The sequence below is a fragment of the Aythya marila genome, assembly GCF_965140915.1.
Source record: "Aythya marila genome assembly, chromosome: 1".
NCBI classification, from domain to species: domain Eukaryota; kingdom Metazoa; phylum Chordata; class Aves; order Anseriformes; family Anatidae; genus Aythya; species Aythya marila.
Window position 1 is genome coordinate 169,180,579 of NC_139042.1, and position 19,494 is coordinate 169,200,072.

The following is a 19,494-nucleotide window of genomic DNA, read 5'->3' on the forward strand; positions in this document are numbered from 1 at the left end:
GCTGGAGGGGCCTCTGGTGATGGTTGTGTCCAGCCTCCTGCCCAAAGCAGTGGTCTCTAGAGCAGGTTGCTCAGGACCTTCTCCACTTGGCTTTTGGGTATCTCCTAGGATGGAGACACCACAGCCTCTCTGGGCAACCTGTGCCAACAGGCACAACTCTGGGCAACCTCTGCCCAAGGCATGGACACTTCTCCCCCATCTCCATCGTACTTCAGGCTCAACAGAGATTTAGTGCACTGGCTTATTTGCAGCCTCTATAAGGTGTAAGACCAGCAGCTAACCTCAGGAGCTCAGTTTTCCTCATTTTGATGACATGGAAGGCAGTATAAGACTGTAGCCCTAGACCTGGCTTCTAAGCTTTCTATTTTATATGACCATAGGACTGAAAGGAGAGCTTTTTCTGGCATAGATAGTGACTTCAATATTCAGGGTTATGCATTTATGGACTGCACCCACAAGCTCTGGATCAAGGACTGTGAAGCACCTATTAGTCACAGGCAAGCGAAACAGGATCCAAGGTTAAACAGAGGCATTAAAGCACTGAGCAGCCAGTGAACACCTTACCCTCTTCAATGTACCTCTGAGTAGCAAAACCTGTAAATGGTGCTCCCAAAACTTCTGTGTGCAAACTCTGCATCTTTGGGTTGTTCTGTTGGAAAATACGTACTGAGATTTACACAGAGTAGAGTTTTTATGAGATTATTTGTTTACCCTGAGCCTAGACAGAACTATAGGAATTATCATTAAATGTGAGGAACTGTTAAGCTTATTCAGCAGAGGCACAGCATAAAAATGTTACGCCTACATTTATTCTTTTTACTTTAAAATCATTTATCCTTGGCATGTAATTTAGAAAATAGGGTTTGATGACTGTTTGTAATTGCCTGTGTTTTCTGTGATCGGTGTGTGCAGTGTTCAAAATTGATGTTGCTAATTAAATAACAGAAACAGGAACCAAGAGTTAATTGCAGTCTGTGCAGGTTGCCCCTCAGGTGTTTTGTGTCACCTGGTAAGCCTCAGCTCATTAGCAGAAACCAAGTCAATAAGTGTTTACAGCACTGGGAGCAGCTGGAGAGTTACAAAATCCCCATGACCCATGGAAGCTGCGTGCATGTGTGGTCATGGTCATGGTCATAGTCATAGTCATGCTCCTGACCATGAGCATCAGCAAGACTTTAATGAATTGAAAGGGGCAGAAAGTGGCCGGCTGCGTGCAGTTTTCTTTGTTGATTACCAGGATGCAATAACCAAATGCCACCACCTCTCTGACGTGGTTATACAGTTTCCAGCCAGTTCAGAGGTTGAGCAGGGATTGTTTGTATTCACTCTTCCGTAGCCCGCATGTGCCCAGGGAATATATGTTTGGTGAGCAAATATGAACCTTGACTGACTTTCTGAGTCTTTCCTTCTAGTAATGTATTTCTTTGCAGTTGAACTACATACTTTCTTCCAAGAGAGTTGTGTTGTTTTGAGTTTGGCAATACTAAGCAAATGATGTGCAGGTGAGGTTAGCTGATCGAGGCATCAGAATCACCCAGGGCATCTGACCTACTTTATAGTTTATCGCATGTTCTCTGCTTCAGAGTTATCCTCAAGCTTCTGCATGACTTTGTGTGTCTCAACAGACCTCTAATAAGGATGCTGACTGGCACAGAGCTAGGAGCAGTTTCCTGAAAGGGGTAATCTGTTCCAGCATATTTACAGGCTTACCTTTCTACTTTTCCCTTTCAGCATCCAATGTGATTACTTTTGGAATGTAATATACCCAGTATGCATCATATTAGTATCATCTTTTGAGTTCTCATCCCTCAAAAAATCCCTAGAAGTGAATTCTTTCTTTTGTCTGTCATAAAAATTTTACCATTTCAGTGTGGTATCCCTGTGGATATTTAAACCGGAAAGCAAAATATCATGATTAAATTTACTTGTCCTAGATATCCTTGAATAGTTTTTCTTCCTTTAGCCATTGCCAGCATCTCATATAAAGTTGTTTTTGTTGTTGTTGTTATTTTTTTCATTGCAGTATTTACATGGTTATCTGAAAGGGTAAAAATTAGCTGCCTTCACAGAAACATAATGAAACAAAGGACTTGTCTTTTCACAAGCCTTGCAGTTTTCTTCATGAGGAAGCACTTTGGATTTTCATAAACTGGGAATGTCTAGCTGTCAGCACTCTCTGGATTTGAAAGCAGTGCAGCAGGCGTTCCTAAAGGGCCAGAGCATGTTTGTACCTCACAAAGTGTTTCCCTCTCACTCCTAAAGGGGCTGTTTAGTTGTGGCCACACTCAGTAGGAACATTTACAGGTTGGAGCTGTCATGGACAGACTATCTTTTCCACATCTGTAGGATATGAGATAAGTGCCTTAGGCTGGGGTAGCACTGCCACTCTCATGGTCACTGTTTGCAGAATTTAGAGGAAACAGCAGCCAGTTTTGTGCTGCAGATGGACAGGCAGTCCCAGCCTGAGCTTGTGTGCATTATTGGGCTCCTTAGGAAACACTGATTTACAACCTTTTTGTAGAGAGATGATTCTTATCCAAAAAAAGACAAAATTAGTGTCACTACTGAAGTGCAGATCACTGTCTTCATATCACCAATGGTGTGAAATTATCCCCTCCATCAAGTTTATGTAATGAAATTTGCATGGTGGAAGAACAGAGGAGAGTAGGATTCCACTGGGGAGGCAAACTGGATTGCTAACAAGAAACCAGATCTCTCGATTCTCTTTCTACTTTTCCAAGTTTCTAAACCAGTTTGTTCCTGCTTCTTAGTACTGTTCTCATCTACCATCTAACATCTATCTGTTCCAGCTTTGAAATAGGAACAGCACTCCTGCTTCTCTCTAAATCCAGGTGTAATATTTCTGTCTAAAGCAAAGAGCCGTGTGTTCTGCTACTAGGTAAAGCTTTCCATGTGCTTCGTTGTACATTAATTTTGAATACACATGAATGCTTAAATACCTTAAGGATATGGCCTTTAAAAGGCCATATCTTCTATCTCGTATCTTATATCTATCTTCCATCTTCTATCTCATCTATCCAAAGAGTAATCTTCCATAAGTACATAGCAGCTCCACAACAGTTTAGTGAAAAACATCTTTTAATGAAAGATGTATCACCTTTCTTATCTGGATTTATATTCTTCTTTCTTTTATTAAGTCATCTCAAAATTATTAAAATTAAAAACTTTTGGGTCACTGAATGAAAACTGATTTTTGGTGAACATAAATTGCACAATGGTCGTTTAAGTAGAAGTTTGAGCTTATTTGGACTCCTACAAACTGGAAATAAATTGCTATTTATTTATTTATTGCATTTTGCAAAACATTTTTGCAAATGTATTTTTCTCATTTATGAGCCGTCCTATGATCTGTCTAATGTTTATATGAAGTATTAGTGGAAAAGACAACTAAAGGAAAAGAGGCAGAATACAGAATTACAGTGAAATTCAAGAACTTCAGAGTTGCAAGATTCCAGCTTAGAATCTCTAAGCGGTTTAACTGTAAAACTGATGAGTCATAAATATGTTTTCAAATTATATTAGGTTAAAAAAAAAAAACAGCATTCAAGCTGACATGACAAAGTTTCCATCATTTACATTATGCAAATAATTTAAATGCTTGTCTCGTGTTTTGATATTAGTTACGTAACATATTGTGATGATGTCAATTAATTGCAATAATTGTTCTTAATGAAACAGAAGAGTCTCTAATTGTACATAGAACAGGCTTCAAACAGAAAAGAGCACACATGGTGAAGTACATTAAAAAAACCTCAGATTCAGTCATCTTCATAAATGGTATATAGGAAGTCCTCCGTTTCTGTGTTTCGAAATCTGTGCAAATCATAGAAATGCTGACCTCTGTTAGAGTTATAACACTACCATTTTTCAGCATAAATTACAACAGATAACCCCAAAACCTGAAAAATAAGATAGCAAAGTATGTGGACCAGAATTCTGGGTTGGTCTCCGAATCTTCACTTTCTGACATTTGGTCTTCTTTATGTTTGCAAGGCAACAACTTTGCCTTGATGCAGTTCTGTTTCTTCAGACCCCACTGTTAAATCCCTTGTTGTGCCCACATAGAAAGACCTTCAAATGTAAGCTGAGAATTATTTACTGATGAGGTTATTTACTGATGAGGTATTCTTTCTCCTTACGTGCTTTCTCTCCCTGCCACCCAACATGACACAAACCCTCACCGCGTGTCTGAAATTGCTTAGGAAGAGTACAAGCAGCTCTGTAGTTATCAGACGGGGCACCATTCGGGACCATGGTATACCTGCCATACCCAGGAAACACAATGTATGCAGTTGTAAGGGAAGAAATAAAATTACCATAAGCATGACAGAAAGATGTTAATACAAATAACAATAATGTGGTTAATGCGGTTGATTATTTGAGATCAGTGTTGCAGCTGCCTAAAATACCTCTCTGGAAGTGCCTACTAAATAATTCATCAGGAGCTGCTTTGATCTCCCAGAAGGCTCGTGAGATCCCGTTGAACCAGGTCCTGCTCTTTGCCACACTTGCACTATACAACCTAATGTTGCAGTGATGAGGAGCATCCCTTTGGTACACCCCTGTCCCAGCAGGACCCTGAGGACTCACAGCCCACCTGCAGCCTGCTCCAGGGGAGCGCACCTCGGGAGGGCTGGGGCTGGCTGAGCACTTGCAGAGATAACTAGCACCACGTGAACGGGATTTGCCTTCCTTTCAGCTGGTTATAAGCATGCCTGATTAAGGCCGATCACTGGCAGATGAAAATGAGATGCCTGAAGTCGTGCACGTGGATGCAAACTTAGCAGCAGTGGCTGCTCAGCTCCCAAAAAAGCAGGAGATACCAGAAGCTGACTGAGAGACAGGCATGGGTCTCTTTAATGTAGTGGGCTCTGCTGATGAGAGGATAACATGGCTAGTGTGTAGAAGATGGATTGTACTGAGTAGGTTTTGTCTAACACACCAAATATATAGTATGTATTTATGGAGCTGAACAGAGAACTCTCCCTCATATATTCTTGTATCCTACGACAAGAGGTACAAGAATTGAGGGCAAAAGGGTCTCAAGGTATGACATTCAGCCTCACTGAGTTTCTTTCTCTCGTTTGTTGCAGTACCGGTTTGTGGAAAAATCACAGCTGAAAATAAAATCACATATTGAAAATGTTTTTGCTACGATGACAGAGATATTTAAGAATTTTTAGCTTCCTCTTGCTGTTTGCTTTACTTAAAACACTCAGATTTCTTTAGAGAATGGTCATCTTGATAATTTTTTTTCCTCCTTCCTCTCCAGTCATTTAATTTCTGAGAGGTTTTCTGGCAGTGTTATGTTTAATGGGAAAAAGATCACAGAAATGAGAAACTGTAACAGCCATTTAGTTAATCTTATGTTTCTTTGTTCGTGCCAGCATGGGGTTGTTCCATTTTTTCATCTATTATTTTTGCTCAGCTTAGTCTCAGTTAGTCCAATGAGCTCTACTACCACAGACAAAATCTAATGATGAGGTTGGCACGGCAAGTTTGTCTTCAGCTCTAACTCGGAGAAAAAGCAGAGAAGCTGTTAGCCTACAGACTGTGGAAGAGCCCTGCCAGCCCTCATGACCTTGGTGATCATCTACCACTTGGCAGTCATCTACCACACTTGTCTTTGAGGTAACACATTGCCCTGATGCTTTGGTCAAGCTCTAGAGGTGGATTCTGGGCGTCCAGAAGTGCTGTGAGCTGGCTTCTGCACATCTGCAGAACAATCGTGTTGCATTTGCACGATAGATTCAGCTTGATCTGGAGAAGCTGAGGTTGCTGCTGTATGCAAAGCCACAATAGCCATGTTTTTCATCTGTAGAAATGGGGCTGAGCCCTTTGCCGTGCACCTCTGGTGCTCTGTCATGCCATCCTTTTGGGGCTTGTAGTGTTACTACACCCTCATGTTGAGTTGTATGGTGTGGGCTCTGCTGGGTAAGGCTGCCAAGAGAGTGGGTAAATGGATATCCTCTATATAATCACCGTCTTTAGAGGAGGGCCATGAGAGCAGTCCAAATGCATGATTTGCCAGCACTGTAGAAAGAGAAGGGAAAATACAGCAGGGGAATGGTAATTGAGGGCAGCATGAGGAATGAAGCTCTTGCAACCTGCAATCTTAGCAAGTATAGTGCATGTTTAGTCCGACACTGATGGGATCCACTGAATTTTGCTGCTGTGTCGTGGCCAGCAGTTTGGCAGGCCTGGCATGTCCGTGTGTAGCTACAGTGCTGGGGCAGAGGTGCCCCGGGGCAGCCTGCGTCTCCCACGCCATCAGACAGATTTCGGGGGGATAACATCAGTGCATTTTCTTCCGGGAAGCTTTTGCAGGTCAGGACCCTTTGGATTCCTGCCTTATCACAGATAAATGGGGCAACACCTTGTAAATGTTAGATCATTGAGATATTTTCTTAAAATAATTAAAAAAAAAAAAATAAAATAATGCTGCCATTAGCTCTTTTGTATATATAAAAGAAAAAAAAAAGACAGCAATAGCCAGTTTGCAGTGAAATTCTTGTCTCTCTGAATAATGCTATCAAAAAAAAAAAAAAAAAAGAAGTACGACATATAAACATACAAATTTAAATCATTCCTCCACTCTTCTTGAGGCTTTGCAGCTTTTTGCTCGGTTTTACCCGTACACTTAGCTTCTGAACTTAAGTAGACACACCTCCATTCCATAAATTGACACCCTACCTTTTAGCTGTATACCAGCTGAGATAGAAGGCATTAATCCTTTTATTAACATTTATCACCATGTCTCTCAACTGATCGCTGGCTTTCCCAGAAATAAGATAGATGCCTTGGGTTTTTAGGGAGTCTACAAGCCCTCTTGCCATCGTTTTTAAGACTTGTCCTGTTGTGCTGTGACACGTATAACACAGTGATGCTCTGAATCTGAGCCCCACGTCCAGTTTCTGAGGAGCTGAGTATTTCTTCCCAGGCTGCTCTTCCTGCTCACACAGAGCAGCAGCTAGAGAACCACCGAGGCTTTCATGGGTCTCCAGAGTGCAGGAAGGAGGAAGGAAACGTGGAAAAAGGTGCACTCACTGCCTCCTTACAGCAGGATCTCACACACACAAATTGCATTGGTGGTGGTCACTTGGGGAAACCTTGAAGATTGCTTTTTGCATGCTTAAAGAATATTGTTAAAAAACAAGAAGAAAAAAAAAAGGAAAAGGAAACCTCACCCACCAAATTTACAATTGCTACTTCTTTCTGAAAGGATTATGAATTATTTTGCTGCTCAGCTACTTTCCTGAATGAAGGTAGAGTGGTCAGGGGACAATGTTTGGACTTGAGAAAGGGCTCTGAAGCACTCACACTGACCAAAATCAGAAAAATACAAAGAAGAAAGAACAACAAAAAAAAAAAAAAAAAAAAAAAAAACAGAAAAAGAAAAAGAAAAAAAATAGACTTTAAATGCTGTAACATTGTTTTCTGATTATAAAAGGGTGGAAGAGATAAGGAAACCAAGACAGAAGAATAACTAGGATCACTTATATGTCTTGAGGGAGTTTCCATTCATTTTTATGTGATGGAACTCCTGGAATAACACAGGGCAAGCAAGAGATTAAAGGGCAAAGTGAGCAAAGTACAGAACAGGCAGTTAATTAGTTTGCAAAATGTCTTTAAAATTTCAACTGTATTCATTCACTTGGATTCTATATTTAATGACAATCTTGCCACTTTTTTAACAAGGAAATAATGGAAGTATTGTCTAGCATCCCTGAAATGACTGTAGCTAACAAATCCTACACTCTTCAAAATGCTAAATTCCTAATTCTTCTTGGATGGTAAAGAAGGTGTTGTAACGTAAGAGTGACTTACAGATGCCATTTATCCTAAAAAATCAGCTGATAGTGGGGATGCAAAGGAATGTTTTTCAATTTCACTTGCTTTTGTTTTGTATATGTGTAAGAATGAGAGAAATGCATGTCAACAGTTTTTACTATTTTTAAGGGTCGTGAGTAATGAATATAAAAGGAATAAAACTGCAATTTTCCCACTCTAAACTTCTTCTGATGTTGGCTTTTACAGTTGTGTTGCATGTCTAAAAAAATGAACACAGGCTGCTGATGCTAAACCGAATAGAAAGAAGCTGAAGATCCATGAATTGGTCTCTGCCTTCCAGTACTTTTAGAGTACTAATATTTGATAATACAAGGCATCACAGCTTCTTCTTACCTTTAACCTCACAAGTGAAGTCATCTCTAAAGAAAAGTTCCTCAAACTAAATCTTGTTCCCTAGTGCTTCAGTCAGAAAACTTGTCTTATGTTAGGGCTTTTGGGACACAGTATAGCTTTCAGGTTTCTAAATCTATGAACCCAAATCTGGAACTGCTCATCAGAAATATTATATTGATATTAGCATTAGCAAGTATCGTTCAGGTAAATCTCTCCATAAACCTTTGAAGATTTGGAGTTGGTGTTTTCCCTTAATCCATACCTTTCCTTTTCAGTACTAGACATAACAGAAAAATTCTTTGTCCAGCTTCTCAGGAGAGAGGAAATTTATACCTCATCGCTTCTGGATACATTTGGTATTAGCAGCTTCAAGAGTTTAAAGATCCTGAGAGAGCTGCCAAGGTCACAAGACTGTCTTTTCATCTGCATCTGAGTTTATAGGATTCACACACAATCATTAATGGTTTTGTCAAAACTAAGACAAAGATGTAGCCAGGCATATGAACCCATGGCGGGATACAACCCAAAGTGATGCAAGTTTTGTCCAAGAAAAAATACACGCCCCCAAAGGCTTTGCTTGATTTTGCCTCAAGTTCATAATTAAAGGAATGTAAGACAGAAGTCGCCTGGGTGCCTTGTACTGTCTGCACTCAGATTGTACTGTAGTAGGTAGAGAGTCAGTCATGTATATTTTATTCCAGTTACGTGTGATTAGGGTCATGATAATAGCTACATGTATAAACAAAATTCAGTGAGCTAAAAGGTTGAAAGCAGATAAACATAGTGGCAAATTCTGTCACGGTAAAGAGGCCTTGCTGCTGGACATTTGTTTCCAGAGAACAGGATCCTGATTTCCCAAGAGCTGAGGCAAAAGAATTGCTTCATACTTGGAAAATCTTGGCTGTGGTAGACAAATAGTCTTGGGACACAGGCAATCACACAGTCCAGAATACTACAAGAACAGTCGTCCGTGTAAGTATCTCAATTCCTGTTGAGCCAAATGCATTCTAAGAATATATATATATATACACATATATATTCTGATGTATTTCAAATTTTCATCTTCATATGCTCAGGAACATCAGAGAACTATGATTATGTAAAAAAATAAATAAAAACTGGGGGAATGTGCTTCCCTTTTTCTGCAACATTCCCATTGTGCATGTTCAGGCAGATACTGCTCATCTGAAACTATCAGTAAAGAATGCGTCTGAAATTAAAAGCCTGAGAAAGCTAAGATCTGAGCAATACTGAAGTCTGTCTTTGATTTTCAAAGCAAAGAGAAAGGTTACTAAGGGGAGTAAGTCAGTGGAAGTGTTCTGGCCACGTTGGCTCCTGTAAAAATTGGAAGTTGCTGTATTGCCTTAGGTTTCCAGTTTTGTTCTCCATTATTATGTAGTGTTAAATAATCAGCAAACTAAATTCTCAAGATAAAAAGAAGGATGATTTTGTCTTAGTTTTATTTTGCCTGATATTTTTCTGGAAGGGATTTCTATCTGTTGAGGACCATTTTACAAAGTTGTAGCAGGAATTTAAACTTCAGTAACTAAGAATTGTTTGAAACATAAAACCAGCTGAAATTAGGGCTTTACAAAAGGAGTAAGGAGTCATTTCTGATTCTTGAGCATTTCAAGCTTTAGGCAGGCTCTACTTAGAGATGTAATAATTGGACAGAAAAAAAAAAAAAAGTATTAAAAAGTACTGTGCTCAAAGTTTCTGTTCTGAAGATTACAGCTGGCTTTGGGATGATGAAATAGGATGTGACTGGTACAATCATGCTGTGCATAAAAGTTGTACCGGATATAATAGCACTATGCATTTCTTTTGTAATGGAAGGATTTCTTTTTTTTTTTTTTTTTTTTTTGGTAATATTGAATAAGGACAGATATGACAACTTTGTGGAGCTCATTATGTATGCCTCTCAAAGAACAAAGAGGTTGAAATGGTGTTCAGCTAAGCTCTTCCAGCTCTCTTCATGCTTCCACCTCCTTGTGTATTGTCTTGTGCTCTTCCATCATCTTGGCCTTTTCAGCTGTCTAATGTAATCTCAGGGTAAATGAATGGAAGGGAGCTGGGAAGGGAGAAGTGGATGGAGGATGGAAAAAGCCAATAAAGCCATCAGTGCTTTGAAATGTGCTTCAGCTGTTACTTTAGGAACGCTGAAATAGTTTGTGATGAAGGGAATCCCAGTCCTTGAAGAAATGCAGCACACAATTAAACAGAGGCAGGAGTTAACTTTTGTGTGCAACATTAAAGGTGTCTGTGACAGAAGTTGAGAAGTTCCATCCTACGCATCTGTCCCACATCTTCTTTAGTATGTAAAATGCTTTGTTTCACAGGGCTCCTGTGAGACAGTCGAGTGCTATCATCCCCATTTTATAGACATAGAACTGAAGCAGATTAACTGAGGTAGCCTTGCTAAGGCTAGAGGCACAGCAAAATTTCAGCCTCTCATTCCTCCTAGTAATCAATTTAAGGTAATTTCAAATGCTCCAGATTAGGGCTCTCAGAATTAGATGTAGTATGTGACCATTTTTTTAACAAAGGAATGATATGTGGGAGGATACAGGCTCCTTTCATCAGTAGGCACCCCGTGGTACTATGTACTGGGTTCTAGCACGTGGCAAAGCAGAAAGTTCCTCTTTCAAGGAAGCTCTAGAAAGCTCCATGGAGTCCAACAGCATCACTGCAGCCTCCTGCCCCTCTTCTTTCCCCTTCTGAAGGGTTCCCACAGGCAGAGAGGTTCTGGGACTGATACTGTTCAATGACACAGCTGCTTCAAACTTGTGTCCCACGGACCATAGCCTTTCCTTCCCTCCTCTTACACCCTTTCAGCAATGACAAGTATGCATCCCACTGAACGTTTTGGATACGGGATTCTGCAACCCCCTGACTCAGAAAAGTCTCAGAAAAAGTTAACCTTATCCACAGCTCATTAAAGTTATCATTCCACAGCCCCGTCTCAATAAGGGCTCTGAGATGGTCATCTCATACAACCAATAAGTACACTGGCTGCTCGTGAGACTCCATACGTAATCTGTCCTCCAAATATATATAATAAATGATTAATGCATTAGAGATGCCACAGGAAAGAGGTAAAAGAAAAGAAGAAATGAGTACAGTGAGCATTGAGAGGACAGCCTAACACACTCTCTTAGTTTGTCACCCCCTGACTATGTTAGGTCTGGTACAGGAATGACCCGCATGACTCAGAAACTGGAATGAAGTAACCTGAGATTTCTGTCGGAAGAAAGATAGAGGACTGTGCTGTGTGTTCACATTAGACCTGATCAGTAAATCCACATTACCTTGTCACACCGGAATAGCTGACCCTTTTCACTGGCTAGGGGATGGCAAACTCAGAGATTAATGCAGAACATAGAACTGAGAGAAATCAAAGTGTGCCTCTTGGAGAGAGGCATTAACAAACCTTATCCGTAATAGGCTGAGGGATTCTCATTCACTTCAATCATCCATGAAGGTCACAGACTCTTTCTGCAGCTGACTGACTCACTGCCCAAGTGCATGTAAAATCTCACCAGGGAAATCTTGGATGGAAGCCGGACATCACAGATGGAAGGCTCCTCGCTCTTGTTTTGGTGCTTCCTATTGTTTTGGTGCTTCCTACAGGAGAGATAAAATCTGTCAGCTAGCTGGGACAAACCAGTTTAGTCAAATCACCCACCCACCTCGAGTAGCTCTGCCAGTCCGAGCCGTGGATGCTGGTGGAGTGCCCTGGCCTCGTTTCAACACCCGGTGCAGCACCTCTGTTAATGCACTGGCCTCCAGGAGCATCCCTAACTGAGATCTGTGTGTGAATCAGAACAGGACTGGGGTGAAACCTGATGTCTAGTCCAGTATGGTGACCAGCACTCAGAGCTTTGAGAACAGGCTGAGAAGCTTGTCTCTTCATTCAGTTAGGATCCGTCGTGGTTTCTGATAGTTAAAGGTGTGGCTTCAGCTGTATAACAAGGTTTGTAGTATCTCTGTTTTCTGTCCTATCAATGAGTTTCAACAGCCACCTAAACATCCTGTTCTTTTTCTGCATCTTGTTCAGCATTTGGCCTCAGCAAATTCCTGTGGTAACAAATTCTATGGATTAATTGCAGTGCATGAAACAAATAGATTTGGGTTTGCTCATATTTTACTGCACACACACTTGAAAATCAGTATGGGGGGAGACCATATATTTGTGTTAACTAGTGAGATTACCCCTACATTTCTAATAAGTATTATTTCTGTCTGTGATTTCTTTCAGGGAGCTCATACTATTTACATTTATTTACTTTCATGAAAAATTAATCAAGAGCCAAAACTGTTCTTTAAGGCTATATAAGAAATGCATAAATACAGGAAATATTATGCTTACTTTAAAGAAAGATTTCCCATAAAAGACATGTTTTTTATGTAGAAAAAAAAAAATGTGAGTGAAGCTGTACAATGTTACATCTTGAAAGGCTGCATCCAACTCTACAGAACTTCCTGGAGTAATCAGGACTGAAGCAATCAAAGTATCCCATTCCTACCACTTTTTCTTGCATTTATATGGAACCAATTTAGAGTTCTTTTTCTCATCACCCAAATGCTCTCTGGACAAGGCCACATAAATTTCTGCAGGCTGCATGTGAAATCTGGGACTTTTTGGCATATCAGCGTACTCTGCAGCCTCGCTGTCTCCTCATTAGAAAATGCGTGACTTACACAGCAGCGTGTTCCAGGTCAGGGCAGTTACGCTGGCAGAGCAAGAGAGAGAGATTTGTAGAGCATTTATCAATGCTTTTCACTGGTTCCTGTAAACTCAAACATATGCCTGTAATTTTTCTGCTCTTTCAGGTGATTTTCACTGTGCTTTTGTAGAATAGCCAAGACTCCCCCTCACAATTTTTCAGTAATTGATCTCTGACCCTGGAAATATTTTTGAGATTTTCAAACTTTCTCTAGATTTCTCTTTGCTGTGGTGGTGGGGTCAGGAGGAGTTTAGAGGGAAGTAACCAATGCATGGAAGGGAAAGGTGGTTTTGAGGCGCATTGCAGAAAGGCCATCACTGGTGAGAAGGAAAAGATAAGAAAGGGAGGCATCTCTGATTTTTTCTGGAGGAGCAGAACTTGACTTGGCGGTAGACAAAAATATTATTTCAGAGTCTGAAATAATGTTGGTCTGTTTCATGACTTTTTTTTTTTTCTTTAAAATGCAAATCTATATCAAAAAGCCCCTGTAGGATCTCAGACCTGAATGGTCTTTGGTGTTTTTCTGTGCTGAGTTTTCTTCTCTGGAACTCTCTCTCCAAGACAGAGTTATCTTTTCCACTACAAGCAGAAATCTCCTTCCCTTGAAACTACCTGTTTTGCTTAGGTCGGATTAACCTAGAAACTGTCGCTACAGTAGCAATATCCAGATCAGTAATTGCTCAGGGAAATGAGTCCTCCAGCGCGCCCGCCTCTAGGCTCAGCAAGTCGCTATTGCCACCAGAGGCAGCAAATTCAAAAGTGTGAACTCCCTGGGGAGCGGGCTGCAATAGGTGGTAAACACTGCACATGAGCACGGGGTAAATGATTTGTGCTGCCTGACAGGGATGCTTCAGCCCCTTCTGTCCCGAAGCAAAAGGAGCAACTAGAGGACCATAGTAAGGCATACCTTGGGTATAGGTGCTAATGCTTTGGTTTACTTAACTCTGTGGATTGACTTTACAGAGGTTAATTTCATGTGTTATTGCAGATGGTAATGGGATATATATTGGTTCTGTCTTCCTTTCTAGGACTCTTTTTCTTAATGGAGGTTTGTATTGTTTGTCTGTTTTACAGGCATTGTTGCATTTGCAGTTCATCCGGTATCAATTTTCTATCCTAAACCCATCTTTAGGGACTTAAGTTTACATCATACCTAGGCATGCCATCAGAATGGCACCATAATGTTAAAATAATGACATTTTAATAATTAAGTTTTAGAAAGTTTTTAATGATGAAAATAGTTAGGACTTTTTCCTTCTCTCTCTCTTTTTTTTTCCTTTTTCCTATTCTTTCTCTGACTAACTTTTTCGACAAAAATAATGTGTAAGAATTTGCAGAAAGACAATTCTGTACCAGACCCTCAGGTGATACTTAAACTCCACTGCAGTTCAGCACATGACAGCATTGAGAATATAATGCCTCCAAGCGTTGCCTTCATCCCAGACCTCAATAGCCATGATCCCAGCCTGGGTTACTGTGTAATAATATTCATGTAACAGAGGAGCCCAGTTGACTTTCTGGGCTGAGCTGGTGTAAATTAGCCTGGATCTTGTCAGAACAAACTTGGAAATTAAAAAAAAAAAAAAAAAAAAAAAAAAAAGAATATGTTCTTTTCTTGTTCATATAGTTTTCCACAAGCATCCAGAGTTGGACACAGGATGTGGAACTTGATGCATCTCCAGCCTGGTCCACTCCCACTTGATGTTTTTAAGACTCCAGTACAAACAAGGGGGTAATAATAGAGAGCAAAGAGCACGTTCATGATATGCTGCTTGCTCTAAAGTAGGTGCTCATGGGGTCACATCTGGCTTTTCTAGAAGCTATCTTTCGCTGATCCAGTTAGAAATCCTGTTCCTAAAGTGACAGATTTTGGATTGCTAAATTTTCTCTTGATAGGAAGAGACAAATGCACTCTCTTGTGCTGCTTGATGTGGAAAAGGGCAGTCCTTGTTACTTTTACCTAGTTTGCATTGTAATTGGAAGGAACAAAGCTTCACACTAACATCAAATTCCTTCTGTGGATAGGAAGGCAAGGTTCTTATTAAAAAAAAAAAAAAAAAAAAAAAAAAAAAAAAAAAAAAGAGCTTTTTCTTCCCCAGATACTTCTTGGGTTGTTTGGTTGTATGTTTTTTGGATGAATGGTCACGATCTTTTTTTGCTGCATAGGAAGCACCCTGAGATGAGGCTTAAAGACAAATTCCTTCCCACCCTTGCAAGTAGCCCTGGATCTGGTGCCCAGCTGGCAGCCTGCCTGGGCAGTACTCAGGTATGTGCTGGGCTTCGGAGCACATCCCAAGGCTCGTACCTGCAGCGTGGGCAACCATCAGCTCTCTGTGCAACTTGCAGCAATCCCACCAGTGCGAAGTCATGGTGTGGCCAACCTCAGGAAAAAAAAAAAAAAAAAAAAAAGATGTGCTGGGATGCATCCTGAAAGGGTTCTGAAATCTCCAGATGAGGCCAGATGAGCTTTCCAAGCAGGCTGAGTCCGGAGTGACAGGGTGAGCACTGTGCTCCTCAGGCTTCCCTATAAAGTACCAAGGACAGGGGCTGTTACAGAGACACAAAGACTGTGCAGCCTTTTATGACTACTTGTTGTAGGGTGCAGTGGTCCAGATTCAGGTCTGGTGGAAGGAAATGTGACTGTCCTGAAGATACTGGAGTTTCACCACATTTTATTCTCCCTGAATATGGTGAACCACTGTGCTAGGCCTAGCCACTTAGTCCTGTTAGATCTATAAGAATTTATTAGGTAGACGTTATAGCCTAATATATAATATAATCCTTATAGCCTCTTTAAACCTCTTCTATTTCATCCAAAGCTGGATTTTTTTCTGGATGTTTCATTTCTGTGTCTTTCTCAGTGAGCTCTTAACATGCTGTTTAACAACATCGGTGTTAATGTGATCTGATGCCTGGCTCAAGTATACTTAAGTGAATGCATTTTGATTTTACGCCTGTTAGCTTTGTTCAGTAACAACAGCTAGCATAATCCCCATAACTCGGGGTCATTGACTGAGACAAGCAGTTCCTTGCTCTTTATTCCATCCTGATGGATCTCAGGGGACCCTCACGACAGCTTTCCTGTTTCAGCAACAACTCCCTCTTCTCACTTACCAGGGATCCTCAGGCTAGGATGTTGGCTTTCAGTGTAGTGACAACTTCATAGCTCCACACCAGCTCTCCTCTGCTGTATCGCCCACATGTCCTGCGACCAGCCTGGGATGCAGAAGGAATGGTGCTCAGATCTGTGGGATGTCTCTGTCTCCCTTCTCAAGACATTCCTCTGTTTCAGTGACAAAGCTGGAGCAGTTTTGTAACCACTCAAGATGTCTAATTCTAGAAGAAGCAAAAAGAAGATTTTGCTTTTTGAAAATGCCAGGGTAGACAGGGTCATTGAAACTGAGGACTCCTATAATATTTGCAGCTGAATTAAAGCTCAGCTGTATGCTGAGAGCAGGTCTCAGTTGATGCACCAAGGTTTGACAATCCCATTAGTGAAAAAAAAAATGAGATAAAAGGGGAAGAAAATGAAAAACATTCAGTACTGATGGAAACATCGCATTGACAGTGGAAGAGGAAAGCAAATATTTGATGGTTTTACATTGTAACTTATAAATTCTTAAAAATACATAATGACAATCGGAATATATGTTGCTCATTTGCTTTGAGAAAAAAGTTACATTTCTTTCTAGACCACAGCCATGTTTGCAATGGGACGTCTGACGCATTGATACTTAATTCTGCCACTCCAGTTAGGTAGGAAGAATCCTGGCGTGGCTCCTCAGAGCAGCAGGCTGGCCTACAGCTTTAAATAGAAAGTTAAAAATAAAAAATCTTCTTCAGCTCAAGTCAACCGGCTCAGTCAGAACTTGCCTAGTTCCTAAGCCAGTGCCCTGCCAGAAATGTTGGAGGCCACCTGGTACCATCTGACATATTCCTCTTCCCTGCCTTCTCCACGATGAATTGACCACTGTGGGGATATGGAAGCAAAGAAAGGAGCCCCAGAGTGCCACAGGGAAGTACTGGTCACAACTCATCATCTGCACAGATACACCTGGGTCTTCTGGGAAGGTGAAGACTTGAATCTAAATTATTTCCTGGGCAAAACACCATCAGCTTCACAGGAGGGATTTGAACCTGAGGAAATCGCTAAATTTTGTTATTATTCTGACATGGAGAAAGAAAATGCTTCAGTGCTATGATTGGTCTCTGCTGAGAATTAACAGCCTGCTCTGCCTGAAATAAGGAAGCTTTGGAAATTCAAGCATGTAAAATGTATCCTCAGTGTGGTGGTTGTTTTTTGTTTCAATCACAGAAACTGTTAATCAAAATAAAAAATCCATAATTTTACTATGACTGACACATTCTTCACTGCAGGGAGAAACTCTTAAGAAAAATAATCAAAGCAAATTTTCATTTTGTAAATCCAACATCTCATTCTGTAAAGGTGAATTGGTGTTCAGTGCTTGCCTTTCATTTCTAATGCAGTAATTGTGTTATCTTGAGCACTGTAACTTGTCTTAGGAATTTAGCCAAAAACTTCTGGAATCTATTTTGAATGTTTTTTGAGAAAAGGTGGTAACAAAGCAGCATTTAAAATGCTTACATTTTCCTTTGGATTTGTTCTTTATTGCAGTGCAAGTAGATTGCACTGATTATCATTCTGGGAAAAAAACAATTAGTGAGACTCTCAGAGATCAGACGTCGTGAGGACTGAATGTGTTGAGCAAGGAGTTCATTTGAACTGGTTTTTCTTTTTCAGACACTGCAAATGGATGTAAACAAGCTGAATATCACATTGCTTCGGATATTTCGCCAGGGAGTGGCTGCAGCACTGGGACTGTTACCTCAGCAAGTTCATATCAACAGGCTCATTGTAAGTACCAAAAGGCTAGGTATAATAAAATTTACCTGGTTATTTAGAATGCTCTTAAATTTATTTTCCTTTCATTATGGAAAACTGCAATAAAATAGGACAGAAAAATACTTTGTTTTGATAGATTTTTTTCTGAACTGCACTACAGAAAAATAGATCTCCATTACAAAATGACTTACATTTTCTTTTGCAAGGAAGCCATTCATAGTTACAGTCTAGAGAAAAATTAAGTCAGATAAATCTCTTTTGTGTCTTATTCATATGCAGTTTTCTTATCCCTTGGTTTGCATTCCAGTGTAGTTCTTCATCACATTCATTAGAAGCTGCTTATTCCTTTTTTGTTTCTCAAAGGTTGAATCTTGCTCAAAAAATACATGTGATTCTACCTTTCACAGACATCTTCACAATTAATTCTCAGACTTTCCATTAGTAAAATAAATGTTTTCTCACAGTATTAATATTTACAGCTTGCTATTTAGCTATAACAACATATGCTTGGATGTGACCTTTTGGACTAAGGTATAATGTTTGCAAAAGATTATGAGAAATTTGTTTCCAGCAAAGACTTAAAAAACAATTTTCATCATTTTTATTTTCTGTGGATGGTAAAGAGCATACATTCTTAAAACTGGTCTCTTTTTTTCTGACAGTTTTTTAATGAAACAAGAAAAAAACACAACAATATCATGTGTGTATTGCCAGCCTTCCATTCAAGTTGCACAGGAAAGCAGAGTTATGTTATTTTATTCGACCTGCAGGTTGAATATTAGAGAAGAAAGTTGACAGGCTCAGCATAAAAGTATTTCCTGCCTTGATAGCTTGATAGGATTGTATACATCAAAAAGGATTATAAAATACCTTCAAATAATGTCTCTGTGAGAAAGGATCACACAAGATGCACAGTGGAAAAGATCAATAGGAATGCAATGCAGCTCTTTTCATGTTTGCAAGGGACGTCACTCATTCTTGACAAGTGACGCTGAATGTCTTTTGTCCCCTGTATTAACCTGAATGAAAGACATATTCAGAGAAAAACACAATTAAATGAGAAATGTTCCAGAGTTTGGGGTGTGTATTCAACACACCACGTCACTTGGTAGCCTTCTTACTAAGCTCTGTGGAAATCATCCAACTAAGCAGATGAAAGATGCTGTTAATTTTCCTGCTGACTGATAGATTTTCACTTTCTCTTCTCATCTGTGATCCAAGGGAAGAGGTAGCAGCATTTTGCACCTGCGTATACCTCAGAATACATGAAGTACTGTTAATTAATTAGTCTTCTCAACATCCGTAAAGGGCTGCTATGACTTCTGTTTTTTAGCTATGTAGGAATAATACAAACTTTTGCCACATTTGCTCTTAAAATCACAGAGTCAAAATTTAGAAGAGAAAAATACAGTTTAGGAGGCATTATTCCCACCTTCCCATCCTTTTAACATGAGCCAGTTCCTCTCACGGATGCAAGCAAGCCGGGCATATCGAAATTCATCTCACCTCTCTTCAGCCCAGTCTTAGGTGCTCATGTAGGGTCTTTCTGAAGGCAATATAGAGAAGGGTAGTGAGAAGGAGAGGCATTGAGATCCCAGTTATTTTAGGGTGGATGCAATCATTCTCTGGAGATACCAGCCTCTCTCCACTGGCTTTGGAGGTAATTTAGATGATGGAAGGGAGGTAAGCTGATATGTA

At 40.2% G+C, this 19,494-nt stretch overlaps 1 protein-coding gene across 1 annotated transcript in view; it reads left to right on the forward strand.

The window, feature by feature from the left end:
• Positions 1 to 19,494, forward strand: part of PTPRR (protein tyrosine phosphatase receptor type R) — a gene marked incomplete at its 5' end in the record, with an annotated part of 142,061 nt that overhangs the window by 53,191 nt on the left and 69,376 nt on the right. Inside the window, 1 exon segment of the mRNA XM_082775897.1 lies at positions 17,695 to 17,808. Within this exon segment, the coding sequence (XP_082632023.1) occupies positions 17,695 to 17,808 (114 nt within the window).